This window comes from Carcharodon carcharias, chromosome 12 (genome assembly GCF_017639515.1).
Source record: "Carcharodon carcharias isolate sCarCar2 chromosome 12, sCarCar2.pri, whole genome shotgun sequence".
Lineage (NCBI taxonomy): Eukaryota > Metazoa > Chordata > Chondrichthyes > Lamniformes > Lamnidae > Carcharodon > Carcharodon carcharias.
In genome coordinates, this window is record NC_054478.1 from 63723607 (window position 1) to 63748003 (window position 24397).

General features: G+C 43.1%; 1 protein-coding gene across 1 annotated transcript in view; it reads right to left on the reverse strand.

The window, feature by feature from the left end:
* Positions 1 to 24397, reverse strand: part of slc4a10b (solute carrier family 4 member 10b) — a 283634-nt gene that overhangs the window by 196099 nt on the left and 63138 nt on the right. The window contains exons 3-5 of the mRNA XM_041200245.1: positions 13228 to 13371; positions 4213 to 4351; positions 1655 to 1815 (exon numbers count right to left, since the gene is read on the reverse strand). Coding sequence (XP_041056179.1) covers positions 1655 to 1815; positions 4213 to 4351; positions 13228 to 13371 — 444 coding nt within the window. The remainder of the gene's footprint in view (positions 1 to 1654; positions 1816 to 4212; positions 4352 to 13227; positions 13372 to 24397) is intronic.

Sequence of the window (24397 nt, forward strand, 5' to 3'; positions counted from 1 at the left end):
CAGGGCATGGGTTGGCATAGGTTGTGTGAGGGGCCATGGGTAAGTAGAGAGGCGTGGAGTGGCATTGGGGGTATGAGGGGCTAAAGGGAGTGGTTAGAGGGGCATAGGGATATTGAGGGGCCATGGGTGTGGGTAGAGGGGCATAGGGTAGCATGGGGATCTGAGAGGCTATGAAAGATGGGTAGAAGGGCAAACAAAGGCAAAGGGGTATGAGGGGCCACGGAGGTGGGTAGAGGGGCATGAGTTGACATATGAGGTATCATGGGGAGGTGAGAGGGTCATAAGGTGGCATGGGGGTATGAGGGGCTGTGGAGGTGAGGGGGCATAAGGTGGCATTTGGGTATGTGGGATGTGGGGGTAAGGAGAGGCATAATGTGGCATGGGGGTATGAGGAGTCATGGGGCTTGGTAGAGGGGCATAGGAATGGCATGGAGGATATCAGTGACCATGTGGGTTGGATGGGGGACATGAGGTGTCATATGTTGGTATGAACGGGGCTTGTGGAGTATATGGGGCAGCGGTGGGTGAGGGCTGAGGGGCTGTTTTTTGTATTAACCATTTTTTTAATAACTTCAGCACAGAACTGGAGCACAGAGGCAGGCCTTCTACACAGCCCACCTCTGAATTCGGCAGCCTCCGCATTCGTCCAAGTCAGCTAGCCTGACTTCTAATCCAGCACCACCCACTCCCCACCCCCAAACCCCCTGGAATGAAAATCCCAACTGTTAGGCCTTTCTTCCCAGGTCAGATTGGAAGAGCCAGGAAATGTCCCATCTCTGCCATTCCGACCTGGGAGCAAAAATCTAGGTCTTAGTTTCTGATTGGTTGTTTTGTGGTGAATAGGAAATCTACATCTTCAATTGTCAAATGTATTTTGGGTTATAATTTGGGCCCCTTTTTCTTCCTTAAGCACTCCAGAATTGCAGCATAAAATTGCAAAAGTATATTGAATGATCTAATATTAGCACAAAGTGAGACTTCATTCTGTTTAATAAGATAAAGCATGTGGTACCTCAAGGCACAATGAGTTACAATGCATTGATGTCCATAAATCTGAATTTCACTGCATGCTGGTTACTTTTCAGGGTGTTTCATGTTTGGGTACTTTTTTGGTCACTATATTTCCAGTTTTTCCTCAATTTTCCCATTCCTCTCCTGAAGGTGTTGATTCACACCAGGGCACAGTTCCCTATACAACTGCAGACCTGTGGCATTTTATCCAGCTCATGTTGCTCCAAAGACAGTGATTACTGGCAAGTTATTTGGCTGTGGGAGAATCACAGTCAAGCCAACCTGTCCTCACTCAACATCTAGAATTATGGAATTTCTAGCAGGATCATTGTTTGGTCAAAGACAGTTGATGGTATGGAAATGCACAAAAACTATAGCTGAAACAGCAGTTTTGAACAAAGTGGTATTTCCAACAGCCTCATGTTTGATGTCATTCATAAGTTAAATTAACGGAATTAAATTAAATAAACGATTTTGTCCTGGTAGCATCAAAAGCCTGCTATTTAGGGTCCCACCCACTTGATGACACAAGCAAGACAAAGTTGTTTTTAGTTATAATGCATGCCGTCATTAATCAGCCATGATGCTCCATCTACTTTTGAATAACAGTTTTGCTATGATATTCTGTGCATTTGCAACATACCTGAAATCTCCTCAATGGTGCTGGCCCTCATGTCCAACAGGACTGTCCCATTGATGATACAACTCCTCAACTCAAATAAGCTGTGAAGTGACAATGTAGCAACATACGGTTTGCTCCATCGATCTCCACCATCTTCGACATCCTCCTCAAATTTTAACCATCTGAATTCACAGACATACAGCTGAGTACATAACATGCTTAAATTGCCCACTATATCATTTATCAAGATGAACTACTGTACTGATACATATCTACAAGATGGCATTTTGAGTGCTGCATTCTGTCTGCCCACAGGGACGTTTTATTTTATAAAATTGTAGTCAGTACACAAAGATCTTATTTTTCAGAAGCAAAAGAAGCACATCTTTAATCACACAACACACTGCTAAACTATTAAGAGCTATATATGTATTTCTCACTATTCTAGCAATTTTCTAATATTTTGCTGGCTTAGTTATCAAAATTCAAATAACACATCCGAGCAATTAAACATTATTCGCCAGCAGCTTGCATTTTATTGAGATCAAATGTATTAAATGTAATGTAGAATACACCCTTTTAGCTATTAATGAAATATGAGGCTGAATTTTAGCAGGAGGGTGCATGTGTTGTTCACCAACCGCACACACTCCCATCCCTACCCCCCACCCCAGTAGAAGGTTGGTGGTCGCAAACCTACTGACTTTTAAAAAGGCTGCCTCTCAGCTATAATAGGTTGGGGGGGCCTTAACAGGATAATTGTGGGACTTCCATCCCTCAGAGAAAGGAAGTCCAACCCTCAACAACTGATGACTGGCAGCTGGGTAGTCCCACAGTGTCAGAACTCAGTAGTGTCAGCTGCTGGGACTACAAGCAGTCTCCAGGAGAAGGAACATGGATGCTGGACTGAAAGAGGAGTCTGGGGTTTGTGGACAAGGGGGGAATCAGGGACCCTAGGGAAAGATGGGGGTGGTGGGATGGGTTCTGGAGGCCAGGGGGGAGTCACAAAGGAGGTGGAGGTGGTAACATCTTGGGGGGATGCCCCCCAATGGGTACAAGGGATCCCCAAAAGGAGGCACCTGAGATGGTGAAAAAGCGGGCAAGCCTTCTTCATTCTGTCTTCCCTAGCCAGACATATTATGGCAGTGGAAGTGGAAACAGGCCCTTAACTGGCCATTAATTGGCCAGTTCAGAGCCTTAATAGGGCCGTGCACTCAGGTCTGGCAATGGAACTATTTCAGGCGATCTTCAGCTGTGTCTTTGATTTAGGTGCACTTCACACCGGTCACACTGCAGTTTCTTAATTTTTTCATGCTTTCCAGATTTTGTAGTCCATTCTTCACTACCACCATGTTGTAAGGTTGTTTGGTGTCTCACTAAGAGTTTCTGAAGTCTTATGTGGTTGAACATAAGCTGTTTATTGACAACTCACAACTATATACATTTCCAAGTTATAGCCCTGTATGGGTGCTGGCTTCTGCTCAGCTCTACTACACATAGTCAATTATCATGTGACTCTCTACATCATTATGTGGGCACATGACAATGTTACTGTATACGTGCATAGTTCTTGTAGTTAGTAAACACATACAGTTAACCTACTTAAGACTACGAAGACTTCATTAAGACCTACCAAACAGTATGCAACACCCTACAACAAATAGGCCTAAGGGTGGGTGGGCTGGCTGATTTATTCCCACTGTATTATGAGGGGCAGCTTGGAGGTAGGCAGGAATACAGTGGGTTAGCCAGCCGTCCTATTTTACGTGCTCCCACCCTGCAAATACAATGGCTGGGGCCCCATAAAATTCCCCCGCAATTATTCCCAGAACTTTAAAATCTGCTTCAGATAATATTGCTTTGTACAAAAATGAATTGTGCTAATATAAAATATCATTCCTGTGTGACCAAGTTTTAAATGGTTTGCTCCACTCTCTCCAAAATGAGTTGCCTCCTTCTGTGTGTACTGCTTAACAAGCACCTTGTCCTGCCCACCTGAGCAAGCTCTCCTTGTGTGACCTTGCATATTGAGTGACAGCAGCATAATTTAGTTTATAGGCATCAGGGCCAAGGGTGGATAAGGTGGTAAGTGGGTGAGGGGGCAGGTGGGTAGGATAGCAGGTGGGTGAGGTAGCAAGTGGGTAGGTGGGTGAGCTGGAAGGTGGGTAGCATGTAGTTGAGTTGGGTCAGGAGGAATACTCAGGTTGAGGGCTCCTCAGGTCAGCTTGGAAAGGTGGTTGCGAGGTCGCGTGTTCGGAAGAGGTAATTAGGTCCTCATGCGATGTTCGTGGACACACCTCCGACAGAGTTGAGTGAACAGGGATCAGGAGTGTGGGCATTGGCTGATTTCCCTTAACCCAGGAGTACACCCACCAACATCACTGCCTCACCACCCCTACTGAAATGAGTTAACCCAACCAGAATTTAACATGAGAAGTTTTGTGTCTGTATGGGCCAGTTTCTCAGTGCCTTAATCAGCTAAAACATCAAAAAAGCACATGGCAACAGATTTAAACATCAAGGAAAATTGAACATTACCAGTTGCACTTGTTCAAGCAACATGCAGAAATAAAAATTACCGAGCAGTCTCTTTCCATTCTGTATCTTCACCATTACGCATACAGATTTCATCAAGCTCAGTGAAGAGGTCATGAGGGATATGTTCCTCATCATCGTCTTCTGTTCCGAGGATAAATTGCACACGCTGGGATGGAGTATCTGAAAGACATTTTAAAAACAGAGCCAAGAAACAAATGTTACAAGTGACATTTTTGTGACAAACAACATTTTTGATGAACAATCACAGCACAGATTATTAACCTACGTCTATTTTCAGATGTAGGCTGACCTCCTACACATTTCTGGCATTTCCTATTTTTATTCCTTTAAATAAAATTAATTGAGGTCAATGATCTCCTCCATAAGGATGTCGCAGGAGACTTAAGAAAACCTGTGACTCATGCTCCTTCTTGCAGCAGCGAAACAAGTAAATCAGGCAGAAGGGAATGCAGCCTCTTTTCAAGAGATTTGTTGCTCCTTTAAATAGAACTAGAGAGTCCCATGGAAACTGCACAGGGAAAAGTAACTGGGCTGCAGATTTTCCAACGCGATTGGGAGGACAGCCTATTAATCATATTGAAATGAGTTCTGGCAGTTAAATCTCCTGGGTCCTCATCTGTGCAAAAATTTGATGGCTTCCCACTCACCTCAACCTCTGCACACCTGATCCCAAGGCCCTAACCCATTTAAAATTAGAATTAATGGCCCAAATCTTCAGCCTGTGGATCATCTGAAACTGGACGCATGACCCAAGGTGCGCTTCAGGGTTCCTATGTGGGAATCGCCTGAGATGTTTCAACCTCCGATGGGCAATTCCCCTGCTCCCCGACACACTTTGCGAAGCTCTCCATTTCTGAGCCAGAGTTGGAGACTTCGGGACATTTCATTGGGACTTGTCTGAATAGTTAATCAGGAAATGTTAAACAGAAAAATCCTAGTGTAACTGCTGGGTAATTGCAGAACTTATTGTGTCATGGGTTCATTTGATGTCTCGAAGAGATCTTGAGGCTTGAATGTTTAAACATGAATCATTTATTGCTAATTGTTAACTATGTCCAGGTCCCAGTTAATATCATGACATCATGCATAGTGCTGCTGCCATGCAGGTAGGTTGCTTCTGGATTGTTCTCTTAGTCTATTACCATATGACTCTACGCACTATAACATGGGTGGTGCTATTTTTCAGTCTTACATTAACCCTTACTCTGCTGAGCACCTTTACATTACAATGGAATGCAGGCACATACATCATATAACAGAACAGAACCCCCAATCACTCACAGTGAATCCCCCCACCACCTACACCCTTCTCAACCCCCCAACTACCCCCACTGATCCCCCAACTACACATTCTGGCTCGCCCCGCTGACTACCCACCTCAACAACCCACCCGACCTAACCATCACTTCCGAGCATGCTACCACCAAGACCCTCCCGAGCCGACCTGACAAGCCCTCAACCTGAGTACTCCTCCTGACCCTACTCAACGACATACCTACCACCTCAACCACCTGCCATCCTACCCACCTGCCACCTCACCCACTTACCACCTTACCCACCTGCCCCTACCCACCTCTAACCCTGCCCACTTACCACCCCACCCACCTGCCACCTTCCCACCTATCAACCTATTCACCTGCAACTTCACCCACCTGCCACCTCACCTACCTGTCACCTTACTCACCTGCCACCACACCCACCTGCCACCCTACCTACCTGCCAGCTCACCCACCTACCACTTCACCCACCTGTCACCCTACCCACCCGTCACCCGTCACCCTACCCATCTGGCTTGGGCTCAGAAGACTTGGCAAGAAATGCTGAGTAGTTTTGTGGCAAGGTAAAATTTGAGCGGAGCAGTAATCCAACGATGATTGCCACTCCATGGGAGATCTGTTCCAACATCTTCCCTGCTGGAGCTTTATCACACTATCAACAGTATACTGCTCTGCAGGCCCTAATATATTGCCTCTCAAAGTCATAGTGCTGAAGCTGAGAGGAGAGACAAAGGGACAAAGGTCATTACAGTATTAGGAAAAAGGGCAGGATTTTTAGATCCCCCAGGTGTGGAAACGGAGGAGGAGGGAAGGAGGTGGAGGGAAATAAAAATTGCAGCATGAACAACTTGCCAGTTTCTCTTATCTTGTCATCAAGGATTTTCTGATCTAGGCATGTTTCAGTTGAGCCCTCCTAACCCAGGAGGATGGCATGGTCTAGAACTCACTTTGAGCTACTTGTGAGAACACTTCCACTGAAAATGCAGCTTTGAATTCTTAACCCAATGAATGTCGCACATCTGTCCAAAGGTTTCACTGTCATTCTTCAGTGGCTGTTGTTTCCCTTCACCACCCCATCCTCGCCTCTTATCTCACCATTAAAAAACGGAAGCTCATACATCTAGTGCCATGTGTCAATATGTACATGCTGTTGAGAAATGAAGAGCACATTTACAGATGTAATAAACCCCAGTGACCAACTCAGGGCTTTATCCAACATGGAGCCCTCCACTCTCAACCACTTCTACACAGGCCTTGGCAGAGGTGGAGGCAGCCTACTCCCTTGCCTCAGCCTATGGAGAAGATGCACATGGCAGTTACCCTCATTGTGGAGGTGCCCGTGGGGCCATCTCTAGAGGCTTCTGCACTGGTGTCAATGCAGGGGTGGCCTCCCTCACTGGACCCGGCTGCATTGATGGTCCCTCAATCTAAGGGGCCAAGGAGGCCAATGATGATGATGTTCCATGAGCAGGTGCTCCATCATCCTACTCGGTGACGGACAGAACCCTTGACTCTCGCTCCTAATGGCTGGAGAGGACCACTAGCTGGGGTGCAACTGGCACCCCCTTCAGATATCACTGCAGCATCAGCGCCACTAACTGGTCAAGGCTCCATAGTGTGATATGCAATCTGTACATGTCAGCATGCTGCTCCTGCATCCACTCAGAGTGTCGCCACATATGGCCCTCCATGAGATTGGCCACTCTCTCAGCGAAGAAGCTCATGCGTTCAAAACCCTGAGCCAGGGTTGCACACACAGGTAGATTAGACTTCTCCATTGTCCATGGTCCCGTATTGTCTCAGACAACTCAGACATGTGGGATCACATCTGGTGACGCTGCTGGTCCAAATGGAGCCTCTTCTGACTCCCAAGGTCTTGCTGAGTATGGCTGTATCTATCCTCCATCCTGCCTGACAACTGCCTCTGTCTTTCACACCTCCTCCTGCTCACTCATGACATGATCATCATCCACTGCCACCCTAAATATAGATGCACAAAGACCCACTAAGGTTACTGTGTCTGAGCTGGTGGTGGGTACATTTGTAAGGTGTGAAAATGCTTGCTCTGATGTTTCGGATGCCAGCACTTACCCCGATGCAGACACAGGAATCTTTCTTTCCTCTTGACAAGGAGATAAGGAGACAAAAGAAGAGATCATGGGAACTAGCCTTGCACAGCAAAAGCTGTTGTAGTGCTAGGCTTCTGTTAAGATCTAGTTAGGGACCATTAATGTTTAATGAAGAAATCCAAATAGCCAGCATTCAACCAACAGAACCACACCAGAAGATTTCACATTTTTAAACAAAAATAAACTTCATTATATATCAAAAAGAAGTAAACAAAGTAAGAACTATTAACTTAACACTGTAGCTTATAAAGAATTATCCTATAAACACAGTTCAACTTTCTGTCCCTTCCATACCCACCTCCCCCTCCCCACTGCACAACACCAACACCCCCCCCCCCCCCACCACCCCCCACCGCTGCCCCCTGCCACAAACACCTCTTATTTTATGAAATCTTTAAGGTTTATTCACTTTTCCTGGGACAAACTAAAAAGGTAAACCATCACTCTCTGGAATTCACTTTGATTTCTCATCAGTGTTCCAGCTATTTCTCCAAGGTACAGATTTCATGGGGGTCCTTCCATTAACTTTTGACCCTCCAATTTCTTTACTAACCCACAACCCTGGATTCTACAGCTCCAGCATGAACCTCCCTGGGACTCCTGCGCAGTGACTTAAAACATCAGAAAACACTTTTAGTTTTCAACAGTCCGTTACTATGATTTCATACTGCAATTGCAACAAGGTTAACTACCTTTTATCAAGAGGATTACTGTAGATTTATTCCTTTAAGCTTCCAGATGAACAAGTCTTCCAGTCATTTCTCCCCTTTCCAACTTTGCCTTAAACTGAATACCAGCTTCCAAATGTGGGACGTGTAATGGATAATAGTTCCAGCACTTACTCTACTTCAGATGTAGGCCTGTATCATGAAGATACGCTTGATGCCAAACAATGATTTTTAACCCACCAGCTGGAAACATAAATTGAACTTTTAAAAAATAGGCTTTTTAAAAATAGACAAAAAGTGATTTCACAGCCAAGATGGTCACCTAATTTGCATTACAAGCCTATTGCAATGAAGGCAAAAATCTGCAAAACCCATTAAAAACAATGACCCCTTGGGAAGTATGAAAGACCCCACATCTCCTACGTCATTAACAAGGAACCTATGGCAATCACCTATGGTATTCAACTCTTGGAGATGGGCCATTACAGGCTAGTTGCTAGGATAATGGGACCCTGGTTTAAGATAGCTTTCCAAATCTAAGCTAGTCATGTTACAATTGGAATATATGATCATGTTTGAATTATTGGCATTTGGAGAGGGCAGTCACTTGACAAGCCAAACCCTTTGTGTGATTTAAGCACAGGCTTTCTCAGCAGAACTGAATAAGCAACCAAGCAGCTGACAAAGATCCCTCCTGCCTCTCTCCTTCTCCACACAACTTGCAAGCTTTGGGCCCTGCATGCTATTGTTGACTCTTTCTCCATGTGCAGTAGACAGAGATTTTAAGAGAAAGAACTCAACTCCACAGCTGTGTCTCCAGAAGAAAAACCAACTCAGTCATCTACATCCTTAAACTGGAAGCATCGAGACCATCAAATTCAGCTGAAGCCAGCTGCGTCACCAAGCTACAGGCTGTATACTCTTTTACTTTTATTAATGGACCCTAATTTGGTAAAAAAAACTATCCTTCCCCACTCTATAATGTGTGTATGTGTGTGTATATGTGTGCGTGCAAGTCAGTGTATAATTTACTATTTTGCTTAAATCAGTTTAAGCATAATAAAACTAACCTCTTTGTTAAGAAAACCTGTCCTATTAATTCTTCTATGATCGCAGCGCGTAAACAGTTAACTACTCACTGAATTGGCATATATCCTTTCAATCAAAAAGGCCTGTTGTCATCAAACGAGGAGAGGAAAAAGAGGGGAGGAATTTGACCCCTCCTCACCTGGTTGTAACAGTCTGGCTTTATCTCTCGACTTTGAAGAAGCTACAAGCTACATAAGAACCAAACTAACAGTGTCTTAATTGTTTTTCCAAACATTAACCAGTCTTGCCTGCTGGCTATGTTCCAACAAAATTCAGAGATAAACTCAAAACAAAGAATCTCACTAAGCTCCACCCATCTCCATGGTAATAAGGCACATGTGGCCTGTTCCCAGGTAGAAATACAAATTGACTGCCTTTTAATTATAAAGATTTCCTTAATTCTGAGAAACCACGTGATTAACATATATTTTACTGGAATAACTGCAAATGTTACATGTCCAGTTTTTAACTAAGTAAGCCCACCTGCTGTTTATGATCTTTCCTTTCTGGCTATTAACCTCTTAAATCAACATGGCCCCAAATTTTTAAGTGTAATGGCTCCAAGCTTGTTCAAAATTGCACCTTCTTCAGGGTTACTGCCAGTTTCTCAATCAGGATTTTCCATTTATGTTACATTTAACAGTTATATTCTAAAATATATGAATCACAAACAAGATATTAGCAACACTTCCCATTACAGCTGAGTCTTTGGCACGCTGTCTGGAGAGGGCGGGGGGGGAAATTCCTCTGCATCACTTTCATCTACTGAGCATCCTCATTTCCTATTAGGTATGTATTGAAAAAAGGATAGCCAGTGGGTATCAAAATACATTTTAGCTGGTGAAATTATAGGCTGTTGCAACTGCATGGAAATAGCAAAGTACTTGCAAAGAAACAATAGTCACACCATTAATGGGGAGTCGGGGAGAGTGCGGAGGAGGCTGAAATTGGCTGAAGGGCACAGCATAGCAGGGGCCATGGAGGCTTTCCAGCCTTAATGGCAAAGGCTCATTAACATGTTGGTTGCCGACCAAGTGAACTGCCTGGTCAGTGGATGGGAGGGAACTAGCGGCATGGGGACTTTTGAGGACGGTTTATGGCACTGGGATGGGAACATTAGGTCTCTGCAGGGGACTGGAGGGTGATCAGCAATTGGGAAGCATGGAGATGGGCAAAATACTGGAGACTGAGGCTAAGGAAGGCCAAAAGATTCCTTGAGGGGCCTTAAGAGAGCACTCTTGTTCCTCCTAGCCCACAAGGAAGCTAAAAGAGCCACTTATATTAGGCAGCATGGAGCTCCTGTCTCTGATCAGCTACAGGTTGAGTTTCCCCTCACTTACTATTAAATTTAAGTTGTGGTACTTCCACCTGGCTTTTGTGCGAGCCTCGTCCATGGCCTGAGCTTCTGCATTTTCAAATCTAAGGGTTGGAAATGGAGTTGAGTTGGAATTGACTTGCCCAATCCTCATATTGTAACTTCACACTGACTCTCTACCACCAATCAGGTTGTGGGGTGAATATAATTAAGGCCAATGATCCAGCTCTGGTTATTCTGCCCATTCACCCACATTTCATGAGCTAAAAATTAGATTGCATAGTACACATTCCAATGAGCTGAGCAGCTGCAAAAGTTCCCATGCAGGCCGCACACAAGTTAGCCCCTTTAACTTACCATCAGTGTGTACCTGCACAAAAAATTAAAAGGCACTGCACACTTAAACAAATTACCCATGCGCTCCAAAGATAAGTTAGAGGGCATATTAACTTCATTGAAACTTACAAAATTCTTACAGAGCATGACAGGGTAGGTACAAATAAGATGTTTTCATTTGCCAGTGAATCTAAAGCCAGAGGGCATAATCTCAGGATAAAGGCAAGCCATTTAAGAATGAGATGAGGAGGAATTTCTTCACTCAGAGGGTGGCAAATCTTTGGAATTCTCTACCCCAGAGAGCTATGGAAGCTCAATCATTGAGCATGTTCAAACAGAAATTGATAGATTTCTGGAGACTAATGGCATCAAGGGAGATAACACGGGAAAGTGGTTTTCAGGTAGATGATCAGCCATGATCTAACTGAATAGTGGAGCAGGCTCGATGCATTGAATGGCTGACTCCTGTTCCTATGAAGGCCCCAAAATTTTAGGCTTCTTCAAATAAAAACCTCATAAAATGATGCAAGGTCATCAATCTGAAGTGCTAATTCTGTTTCCCTCTCAATATATGCTGCCTGACCTGCTGAGTGTTTCTTGCATTTTCTGCTTTTATTTCAGATTTCCAGCATCTGCATTTTGCTTTTGTTTTATTGTTTAATTTACTGCCACTTCTATTCCTGGGATGCTCATCTTGAAGGAATTCTACTCTTCTCTCCAACATAACTTTAATTTCTCTCTTTTACTCTGTTCATGGGTGTTGCTGTTATTTAAATTGGTTTCATGTTTGTAAGTTTCCTTTAAATTTTGTCATTTGTATTTGCAGTTTCCCTTTAAGGGGCTGCCTTTTAATTTGTCCCTTGATTTGTTAACTTAGTTTATTTGTTTTGACTCAAATAGTTACATCAGTATCTGGTCAACAATCTGAAACACTGGGCGATATTTAACGCAGGTTGACGGGGGTCTTGCCCATCAACTGGAAAACTGCAAGAGCCCCTTGTCACCTCCTTTTAGGAATGCCCACCGAATTAAATGCCTGCATTAAATACCACCCAATGTTTCAGGTTGTTGACCAGAATTCCACGGAGACATCAGTGATCATGGGTGGATCTAAAACATGAAGGGTGGAATTTAATTTGAAATCTACTTGGAATAAGTTAGAACTGAACACATTAACTGAGAAGCAAGATGGGCTGTGAAAGCAGGTTTTAGCAAATACATGATCAAGCACAAGTAAGGAAACAGATACTGATGTAGATGAACAGGGTAAAAGAGACAAAATAAGATTAAATTGGGCACTTAGGTGGACAATAGCAATCCTTCCCCAGAATCAAGGACCCCAGTGGCAGGAATCCTGACCTCCCCAGGACTGTCAGCCAATCAGAGGCCAGCAGCTCTGCATTGCAAGCAGCACCAATGAGAGAGGTGGCTGCTGTCAGTAATTCACCCAGGGAGAGGCATAGGATCACTCAGAGACCCAGGCCACAGGTGAGTGAGGGCATGATGGAGGTTGTGGGTGGAGACGTGGCAGAGTGGGTAAGGAAGTCAGCAGCAAGCACAGGGTTTGGCTCTCAGCAGTCCCTCAACTCTTCTCAAAGCCAGGTCCCTCGGTCAAGCATTGAGTGTCTTTGAATGAGCGGCTCCTCCCCTTCCGGGAGTTGGGAGGGGGGTGGTGGAAGCCCACAAGCAAACATGACAGGATTTGCTTTTTGGGCTCCCTGTATAGCAAGTCCATCTCCCACTGCTGATTTAATACCAGTGCTGATGGGATAAGGCTGTTAAGTGGGCATAATTGTCCACTTGAGGGCCTGAATTGGCGGCCATCCATGAGCCTTCCCTCCCCGGACTTAATTGGGGCAGAGATGGGAGGGTGGTTGGGTCCCCACCTGCCACCCGATTAAATGCCTCACTGTTTCCAAACTTGTCTCTCAGGAGGGCATTAAATTTTGCACATTAAATTTGCCAAACATAATTTGCCTCTACCAAATTCATGTACACGTCCTTGGTTAACCAATGCATTTCTGAATTCAAAACAATTTTTACCAGAAATTATGAGTTCTTAAGAGCTAGCATAAGACCAGCAATCAAATAGTTACCCAGCCTATTGTATAGGTGTAAACAGTCAGCCACCCTGCTACCACCCATTTTCTGCCCAGTAAAAACAATTAAAATTAACCGTCACCTGTCCATAGATCCTTATCATGACAGGAGAGCGCCTTACCATAAGTAGGAGACTCTCTACCATCCTCTGTGCTGGAGTCCCTCTCTCGGTCACGCTTGCGATGTTTGTGCCCACGATGCCTGTGTCGTCGGTGGCTTCGCCTTCCTCGTGGTACATGAACACCAATGTACAAAGTCCGATGACCTGGAGGCAAAGAAAAGAAAGTTAGATTTCTCGTATATATACTTTCAGAACAATTCAGTTATTTTTGATAGTTGTATTCGTAGCAGCTATCAACACTGACGGTGATGAGACAGGTTGCCCACTCTCAAACCATCCAAAATCAAACTGCAATCTGAATATCTTAATCTCACCGATATTAGCAATTCTGATTTTTTTTTTGAAACTGTCAAATTCGATTAAATTTAAACTTTTCCATCCTGCTGTCCCTTAGCTTTGACCTCTATGACTCAAATATATTCTGCAGCGTAGAGAGATCCAGCTTCAGGGGTGACTTCCTCAGCAATGAGTAAAATATGATCCTGACTGGCTGTCATTTGACATTCTCTTCATGCTTCTAACCTGTTTCATATCCACCTACACAATCAGGCCTCAGTCCTGCATGTTTCTTCTGTGAAGAAGATATCAGTGTTGGAGATTTTGTCCTGCCCTGGCAACTGATTTTAAGAATGGCAGATGGGCACTTGAAATCAAACTCTTTGATCTGCTTACAAAATTTTTCTTTCCAAAGTTCACAGCTATGGAGTAAGTATGTCAGGATGGTTGTTTGCAAATTGATATCATGCTGACTCCAAATTCTTGGGGCAGAATTTTGCCTTTGGTGGGGGTGCTCAGCGGGGGCAGAAGGGGAGGTCAGGAAGCTGACCTCCGCCCATGATCGGCACCGTACCACAATTTTACACAGGTGGGCCAATTAAGGCTAGCCCAGCATGGAACACGAGTGGCAACGCTCAGCACTGCCTGTGTGGGTGGCGGGGGAGGAGGGCGAGTGGACTCAGATAGAACTTCGAGCTTGCGCATGAAACAGTGCTTCAATCTCTCTGAGGCACAGGGCTGCCTCTGGGAGATGAAGCACTGTTTGAAAAAACTAAAGCACAAAATAAAAGTCTCATAAAACGTGTCCCCTCATGTGGCTCTGTCACATGAGCAGGGACATCTTTTTAATTCAAGTGTGAAATTTTTATTTTAGTTTTATTTGCTTTTGGAAACCTCATCCCACCCATGGATGAGGTTTCCTAAAAAATGCAAAGGCCGCTTGGCCTTTTTGCTTGCCCATCAACCGTTAGGTTGAATGGGCAGTGAAAAATTCAGGACAAGTGGTAACTTAATGACCTTAATAGACCTTTTAATTGTCGGCTGACCTATTGCAGGACTATGCATTGACGTCGGGACACTCGCCATTTTACACTCGGCCAGGTCAGAAGCGCGTCCGCCCGTCGAGCTCAATGTTTTGCCTTGAGCTAAGCCTTTGGAAAGCAGTACTAACCTTCCTGATATTATTCCAAATTTTAATTAAAATGTGCATAAGTGTCAGTTGGAATCATCTTTCACTATAAATAGTAAACAAAATACACTTATACCATTATATATTAATTGAAGAATTCTGAGTCAAATAATTAAACATTGAATAATGGGGCAGAATCTTGTGCCCTCCACTGTGGTAAGTTTGGAGGTGGGGGTGGGGGGGGGGCGGCATTTAATCGGGTAGATGGATGGTGGGTGGTGACCCCACCACCCTCCCACCTCAACCTCAATTAAGTCTGAAGTGAGAAGGCCCTTGCTTGTGGGCTCCCAGGGTGGTCCCTCAGTGCCTGATTGAGGGATCCAGCATCGGAAAGGGGGGATCTGCTGAAATCTATCCCCCTGCCCTGGCTGCCAACCCTCACTTCCCCTCCCAGGTGACCATCCTGCTTACCCCTTTCCCCATCATTCACCTGTGCCTGGGTCCCTCCTCAATCTGAGGCCTCAGGTGGGTGTAGTACTGGCAGCAGCCACCCCCTCTCTAGTTGGGGCTGCTGACTACAGAAGAGCTGTCGTCCTCTGATTGGCTGGCAGCTCTCAGTGGGTGGTGATTCCGCTGCTGGCCTGTTACGTGCCTGAGTGGCACAAGATGTGGCAGGCCTTCCTCAAAAAAAGCATAGTGGGGGTCATAGTTGCGCTCCAAGACCAAGACCCCATCATTTCCACAAGCTTCTGCCCATGGTTTTCTCAGAAAAGTAAATTGTGACATATGGTTTAGCGTAGAACTCTCAGTTCTAATGGAGGGTGCATCTTTTCAGTAGGACAACTTACATGTCAATCATATATATGTTCAACCAATAAATCAATAAAGATGGTACATACATGAACTAACCACATAATTTTGTCCAAATTTATTTACTGTATGACTCTCAATTTCACTTTTCTCTAAGAAGTGTGAAATGATGTATTTTGAAAGGAAAAATTATGAGAGGAAGTATAAACTAAATGGCACCATATTAAAGGTGTGCAACAACAGAGAGAATAGGGCTTCACATACATTAATCTTTGAAGGTGGCAGGACAAGTTGATAAAGCAGATTTAAAAAAACCCTACAGAATCCTTGGCTTTATAAATAGAGGCACAGAGAATAAAAGCAAGGAAGTGAGGCTAAGCCTGCAGCTAAAGTACTGGCCCAAATTTTGCAGTCAGCAGTCATGAGAGGGTGCACTCTTCTCGCCTATAAAAAAGCCACCCACAAAAATCTAGTGATCTCTGTTGTGTGGTTTTCCTCTCTCTTGGTGCCAATTTAAACCATTGTCACATCAAGGGGCTGTCTTGGCATACGACAGTAGTCATGTTTGCAAGCAAGGAATCAATCACATTTAAATATTCACACATAAATCAGGAACTTAAAAGCACTTAATTTCCTTCATTTTTAATTTCAATTTTCAGGTAACAAAAAAGTGACTATGACTTAATTAAGATACAAGCTAAAATAAAGATAAAAATATTTATAAGGAAAAAAAATAGGTTTATAAAAACATTTTTTTATCATTGTGAAGAAATTTGGCATTCCACAAATATAAAATAAGATTTTCAGGGCCGCAGATGGTGTCCATTAGTTGTATGCTGATAAAATGTCATTAGACCTCATTCTAGAATGGTACTAGGGATGAGGGGCTTTAGTTATTTGGAGACACTATTGTCCTTAGAACAGAGAAGGTTAAGGGGAAATTTATGGGATGTATTCAAAATTATGAGGGGCTTTGATAGATGGAAACTGTTCCTACTAGCAGGAGGGTTAATAATCAGAGCATACAGATTTAAGAAACTGCCAGAAATGCCAAGGTGAAGAGAAGGACAATTTTCTTTACTCAGTAAGTTATGATCTGGAATGCACTGCCTGAAAGGATTGTGGAAACATAGTCAGTAGTAATTTTCAAAAGGGAAGGAAAAATTTGCAGGGCCATGGGATAAGAGCAAAAGAGTGGAAATAATTGGACAGCTTTTTTAAGGAGCTGGCATAGGTACAATGGAACAAATGTCTTCCTTCTATGCATTATGATACTATGATTAAAAATGATATACAATAATCTAAATTTAAATAAGTATTTTTTATACAAATTATCATGAAGTCTGGTCCAGAAAAGAAGCATTTAAATCACGAAGATTTCAAACAACATCATTCAAAAATCATACTTTTTTTGGTAGATGTAAGGTGACATTGGACCTGCAAACAACAGCAACGAGGACAATTACGTCAAAACTGACTCTAGTGACTGCTGAGAAGAGAAAATGGCTTAGGAAATTGTACTAAAGATAAAAGATAACAATATTTTCCATAACCTCAGGCATGCATCAGCATTCTGAGAACAAGAATCATAGGAAGCTACAGCAAGGAATAAAGGCATAAAGCTCATAACTACATTTTTCTCTGATTCAATAAAATGCTTGTAAATCATACTTTAAAACTCAATAAAATGTTGCAAGAAGGCACAATTAAAACGCATTTTTTAAGAATGCAACATCAAAAATACATTGCTCATTTATAATGATGTTTAATACTTATCAAGTGCTAATGAAATATCTAATCAAAATAAATATTGAAAAGTTAGTTAATACAACTGTGAAATATACTTGTATACTGGTAACCACTGTAATGGAGAAATTTGAGCAGATTTTTAGTGAAGCTTAGCTGGCTGGTTTATGCAAGCAAGAGGGCTGGCTTGCACATGCATTGGAACTCCAGTTGCACTGTGGTTCTGGGAATTTTAGTCTGATTAAGAGATGCACATTAGCATGTGCTGGAGCTACTGAACAAGAGAAACCAGCTTGCCAGGAAAAGATCATGAATCAAAGACATAGACGAGTATACTCAGGGGCCAACAACCTGTTTTGTTCTTCGGGTTTTTTTGTATGTAAGGATGATATTGATGAGCAGGACAAGAAGTTTCACTTTTGGAGCCACCTGTCATTGTAGGTTTTTATTCCTGCTCTTTTGTGCATGAGTTATAGCTGCCAACTCAGACCCAAGCTCCTCTGCCTCTCTACTCATTTCCTGCAGCCTCACAGCCTCACCCATCTCTCTTTCTATATTCTTTGCCTCCACCTTCACTTCTCTAATCACATTACCCTACCCAACTAATTTTCCATAACCATCTTCTTCTCTAGGCCACCCAGAGGAGCTTGGGTCTGGGTTGGCAGCTATAATTCATGCACAAAAGAGCAGGAACAAAAACCTACAATGACAGGTAGCTCCAAAAGTGAAATTTCTTGTCCTACTCATCAATAGCATCCTTACACACAAAAAAATACTGGAAGAACTAAACAGTTCTTTCTTCCCCTATTTTCTGACTAATCTGACTGAAATAGCTCACAGCCTTCCTCTGCCTCAACCTGGGCATCTTATACTGTATTTATTACAGCGCAAGCTATGAACTCTGTTCACATAGTCATCTTAATTGCCTCACTTCCCTTTCCTAGTACTTTACACTGGGCTTTGCTTAAATCCTTTGATAGAAGAATACTCATTTGTTTGTTTTCACCATCACCTTAGTGGGGCCACTGGCACTGTCTTGCTTCTTCTCTGGCTTTCTTCAAGCCTCCACATCTCAACATTATCCACTTATCAAATTTTACTTTTTTCTTCTATTTTTACCTTCAATTGTTTCCAGGACAAGGCCCTCAGGTCTTTGTTTCCAATGTCCACACTTGGCTATCTTTCTCTCTCTAACTGTACTTAGCAACCCTTTTGATCCCTGAACTCTTGAACTAACTCATTCGTTAGTCTTTCTGCCCATCCAGCTGATTCTAAGCATCCTTCACCATACTCACATTTAGTCATTTGGTCGTAGAGAACTTGAGTATTTATGAAAAAAGAGCCATGTCAAAGCTTTTCATCTTGCACTCTTCAGGGCATTTAGCAAGAATACCAATATAGGGGGAAGACAACTATATATACTGTATGTGAAGAGAGTGCTGATTGATTGGTAAGTGGGATCTGATTGGTACACACATTGCGCCTGTTTCAGCTAAAGAAAATAAGCGACAGGCATTCACTGACTCATTCCTCAGGGCAATGCCTTGACCAATCATGGTCAAGCTGCCTGGTTTAAATTTCAAACAATGCTTGGCAGTTAACTGTCAGTCACCATCACTGGTGCATTCCCCATGCAAACACCTCTATCAATCAGAATCCACTTACAAACCAATCAGCAGTCTCTTCACATACAGTATATATTGTTATCTTCCCCCTATATTGGTATTCTTGTGAAGTGCCCTGAAGGGTGCAAGATGAAGTTTTAACATGTCTCTTTGTTCAGCAATAACCACATTTCAGAAAATGTTATCCTCCTCTCCTCATCTTTCTTCAGAGTATAACTCTTGCATGCTTAGAATGCAACACTCCACAAGAGTGACTGTACTAGATTTCTCTACAGCTTTGTGCTGATGCTTTTTGGACTTCCAGACACTACATAAGTTATTGGTCACGCATCTTGCTATAGCTAATCTAACCCGTATTTCATTCTTGGATGTATCCTTAGGGTTTATTATCCCGCCAAGGTGCTTGAAATTATCTACTGCCTCAATCTCGCTGCTTCTAAACTTGACTTTTCCATTTTCCCATCTTTTTCCATCTTGACCAGAATATTACTTGTGCTAATTCCACCATTGGTACCCATTTTTTTTTTCAGAAACCAGGCCATTCTTCGGAACTCCTTGCCTAGCTCTCTCCATATTGCTCTTTCTCTCCCTGCTTTCAAAAACCAGCTCAAAATTTTCTGCCTCAACTGTGCCTTTGGACACCACGACTTTGTCTAACCAAGTGCACCCCAACTTTTCCTAACCCAGCCTCATTTCTGTTTCTCCTTCCTAACCAATGTCCATTGTTTTTTCCTCCTTAATGTGAAGATTTTCTGTAGCATGAGCAAAACTACATAATTGAAAAGTACAGTTGTTGGAGATGAGGAATGCCATTGTGGCTGTATTGTAGAAGTTTTTTTGCTGGAATCTGGGTGGTGAAACAATACAATTATGAGGAAAATGCTTTGCAGTATAAGATTAGTTAGTAACAATAGCAAAAAGTAAAGAATCTGAAAGGAGAACAACACAGAAACTTAAACACTTAACCAATGAAAAAGACTGACCAACACTGCCATGCACAAAACAAACCATAGAGGCCACAAAAACCCATGACAACCTCATCCTAATATTAGTGGTGGAATGCCACTGCTGATAAATTTGGTCACTGACCCCACTAGAGCATATGTGTAAAGTGGCAAAGGATGCAGATTGTTTTGTTAAAAAGTCAAGCTTAAACATTCAGAAGTAAACTGCCCTTTGGAAGAAGCAAGGTGCCATTTGGGAAAGGTATGGCGCCCTTTGGGACTGGTAAAAGTAGACGTGAATGTGCACAAAAAGTCCATAAACTCAGTGGAACTGTCAAGCTCACTGCAACTTTCAAAACAAACTGTCAAAAGCAACTGTCAAGCTGTCAAAAAATTTAAAACTCTTGCCCTTTAAGCATTTGAAAAATCTGTGTCAAGTTTAAAAATATCATTACTTGCTACTTTGTATGTTGATATAAGCCTGAGGGTTGTTATTATTGGATTAGTGTTACATGACTGATTTCACAACTTTCCATTATCACAATGGAGTGCCTGCCATTTCACTGTTTGACTGACTGCTCCAAGTGGTTATAGACTCTTTGAAGTGGGACCATGAATTCCAATGTTTGTTTTCATAAGGGGTTAAAGGAAGTTAAATGTAGTGATGTTTTTAATGAAAGAGTGTTTTTTTTTAAACTAGTGAATTTTTCAATTAACATTTGTGAACTTTATTTTATCTCAGCATGGGTCCTGAGGTCTGCCCTTGATGGATACTGGGAGAGCTGGCATGATAGGTATAGGGTGGTGGGCAGGGGGGGGAGGTCTGGGATGGCATGAGTTGGCTAAGTTGACCTGGGGCTATGAATGTCCATGGGAGTGGGTGGGGGGGCATAGTTAGGCATGGAGAGTATGAAGGGCCATGGAGGGTGGGTAGAGGGACATCAGCTCGCATGGAGGGTATCAGTGGTCATGAGTGGGAGTGGTATAGGTTGGCATGGAGTGTATGAGGGTCCATGGGGGGTTGGTATGGGTCATGTGGTGGCATGGGGGGAGGTGTAGGCTGTGATGGGTGAGGGCTGCTTTTTGTTGTGTTGCTTTTTTAAAAATCTTGGACAAATGTCAGTGCACCAAGGCAGACTATCCCCCCAAGCCACCTTGGCATCCGGCAGTCTCCACACTGTTTCCAGGGTTACCCGCCACAGTTCCCAGAAACTCTCATCCTCCCTAGCCGGAAAGAAATTCTGAAGTTCCAGGGTACTTTCTCCCAGATCAGGTTTGCAGAGCTGGGAAATGTCCCAACTCTGTACTCCTTACCTGGGAGTGAAAATTCGGGCCTCTGTCTCTGTCGCAGTCACGTATGTTTTGCCAGTGCCACCTTTCGTACCAGGGCTTCTGATTTGTCTTCCATCTTTTCAAACCAAGGATTCCTCTCCACCATGGTTTAAAGGGCCCACAAACATGTTTGTTTCATTTCCCGCACTTCTTTTCTCTTCCCTTCCCCTCCCTCCCAGGATAAGGTTCCCATTATTCTCACCTTCTGCCCCATTGGCCTCCATTTTCAATGGATCATCCTCCACCATTTTCACCATATCTAGCATGTTCCCACTACCAAATACATCATCACCTCCCCTTCCCTTTCAGTATTCCAAAGGAACCATTCCCTCTGTGACACCCTGGTCCATACTAACTTTACTGTCCTCAGCATCCTACCCTGTTCTAATTCAGCTCAATGTAAGCTTGTGATGAGTACCTCATCTTTTCATTCAAAATTTTACAGCTTTCCAGACCTCAACACTGCGTTCAACAATTTCAGATCATAACTTCCATGCCCATAATTTTAGGATAGCAGTTATTCTTGATAGTCTTGCTATTTCCATTTACACCTCTTCTAGATATATCTTTTGTTTCATTACTTATCTCCTTACCATCTGCTTTTGCTTTACACCATCATTCCTTTTGTCATTTAATCTCTCATGCCTTCCATCCTATCGCAGACACTCCTTTTTGTTCTTTCCCTCTCCCCCTTTCCCTGTCTCTGGACTTGCATAAAACCATTGTTACATCTTTACATGTTTCCAGTTCTGACAAAAGATCCTCAACAGGAAACATTTATTCTGCTTCTCTCTCTACAGATGCTGCCTGACTACTGAGTATTTCCAACATTTTCTATTTTTATCTCAGATTTCCAGCATCTTGTTATTTATCCAAACCCAACCTGAATTGTAGTAGTACAGATACCATAACTTCTGCAAGAGTGCGCTGGAAGAGGTAAAGGGCTGTATTTTACACGGTGCCATGGCCCTGCCTCCCAACCCGCAGCTAAAATGTTGGGAGGGGGGCCCTACCCAGGGGAAGAACGACTACCCCACAGCCATTTGACTGCCAATTGGCCGCTAATAGACTGGAGGTGGGACTTCTGCCCTTGAGCAACATGAAATCCCACCTCAGACAGCTGCTGGTCAGACAGAAGCAAGCAGTTCTCCAGTACCAGCAGCACCACTGGGAGAAGTGGCAATCGCCGGAACTGTACTCGGGGCTTGTGGAGGCAAGCTGCACTGGATCACAACTTTGTAAGTGTTTCGGGTCTCGCCAGGATCATGCAAGAAGTGTTGGGGGTGGTCCGGGGTGGGGGGGTGGGGTTGGTGGGGGGAATAGGGTTTGAGAGATTATGGGGGGAGGGGAACATGGAGAGGAGTAACACCTTGCAGAACAGAGGCACCAATGGGCCCAGAGGGCCACTTAAAAAGAGACAGGCCCATGCTTGCCACCATCCTACGCAAGGAAACGTGCCAAGCTGGCTGCTTGCCGTGGGCCTCTCCTGCAGCCAGTTAAATCCTGGTGGCAGCAGAATGAAGCCTGTGGGCATTAATTGCTCAGGCACATGTAGAAAGGGTGAGATAATCAGAGCAATACCACATACGTGCAGCCATTTGTCAATTGCATGGATCAAGTTATTACTTCGCACTAGTCCAAGTAAGGCAGAAAACACAACAAAGATATTCATCACCCTACATCAGAATTGCAGCACTGACAGGTATTCACTGCAAATGGTTCTAAAATTCATCTTGTATATATAAAAAAAATTGTGAAACTAGGTTGAGGAATAGCTCCTCACACAAGCTATTGCAGTACTGTGCAACTGGCCTGAGTGGAAAAAACAAAGATGACATTAAGTCTTGATTTTGGATGGTTTCTGTATTCTATAATTTGTGTTTCAGCTGCATTACTAAAACTACAGCAGTGCATCAAATTTTCAATCATTAAAAGAAATTCTGATGAAACATAGGTTTTAGCCTGGGTGATCTCAGGACCACAAGCCCTAAAAATGTGTTTAAGATTGTATTTACAATGCAAGTTTGTTATTGTCATTTCATATTCACACCAAGAATAAATATGTAAATCATACCTTCTAGCCCAACACCATTCTTCAATTCAGGATCTTTTTATTGAATGAAATGCTGAAAACTGACCTTTGTTCAAGGCAATATAGAATTCTTACAGAATTTTAACCACTTTGAAATTCAAAAGGATAAAATCCAGTTACATAACTAGTTTTTCTCTCATCAGTCCTGAATGTAGGGTCAATTTGTAACAATGGTTATAATGCTTGCCACGGAAATTAAAATCTGCAGCTAACAAAATCAGCATCTTAGGCTTGTTGTTATGCTTTTCCCTAACACCATACATTAGCTGTGGTATGTTGCACAATGTGTCTGGAGTCTGAGCTGTTTTCTTTAAGTCTCCTGTGTGTTTTAACACTTATATTACTATATGGCATATGAATTAAATGCCAACATGAACAAAATTTTTATTTTTGTGAGGCACATTTATTCAGCTTTTCATACCCAATATTTAGATTCACACCTTCATAACGAACAGCCAGCAATAGATTACTCTATCCAAGCGAAAGCTGAAATAATTGAAATTGATTGATCTAACAACTGTGAACGAGTCGTTTGATCTACCCATGAAAATGAATATAGTAATTTAGCAAAAATGAACCCATCTGACATGAGGAATGAAAAAAAACGCATGTACTGGATCAAGCTAAGGAAACTTCTCGCTCTTTCTTGTCTCTAGGAGCTTCCATCTCAGAGATAGCTGTGATTTTTCAGGACTCAGTTTGACTGCAGGCACGGATACTATTCCAAAGAGCTGGCATTCTGTCACCTTCACAATCCATTTGTCTGCATTTAGCTTGATCCCAGCTTTGTGTTCTCTCCTTGGCTTCATGTAGATGGTAGATATGATCTCTTTCATCTACACCACAGCTCCTTTACTTCCTATGTATGTCTTGTCTACTTTCTGCTGGAACACACCCTGGTTCACTTTAAGGACAAAGAGTAAACACAGGAATTTTTAATGTACAAAGGGCAGTTGAATGCTGTCAACAGCAAAAATTCCTGGTCAAACTTTAAGTTCCAGTAGCTATTTCTGGCAACAAGCTTGTTGAAAACTGTTGCTCTTGCCAGTGCTGGTGTGATCTCTTCCACTATTGGAATAGGGTAGTTATTTCTCTTTGTTGCTTGATTAAGATCTTTTGGATCCAGGCAAAGTCTTAAGTTGTCCATTTGGCTTTTCTCTCCACAATGGAATTTCCTAATCGGTACACTCTGTGACTCTAGTAATCACTTTCTTTT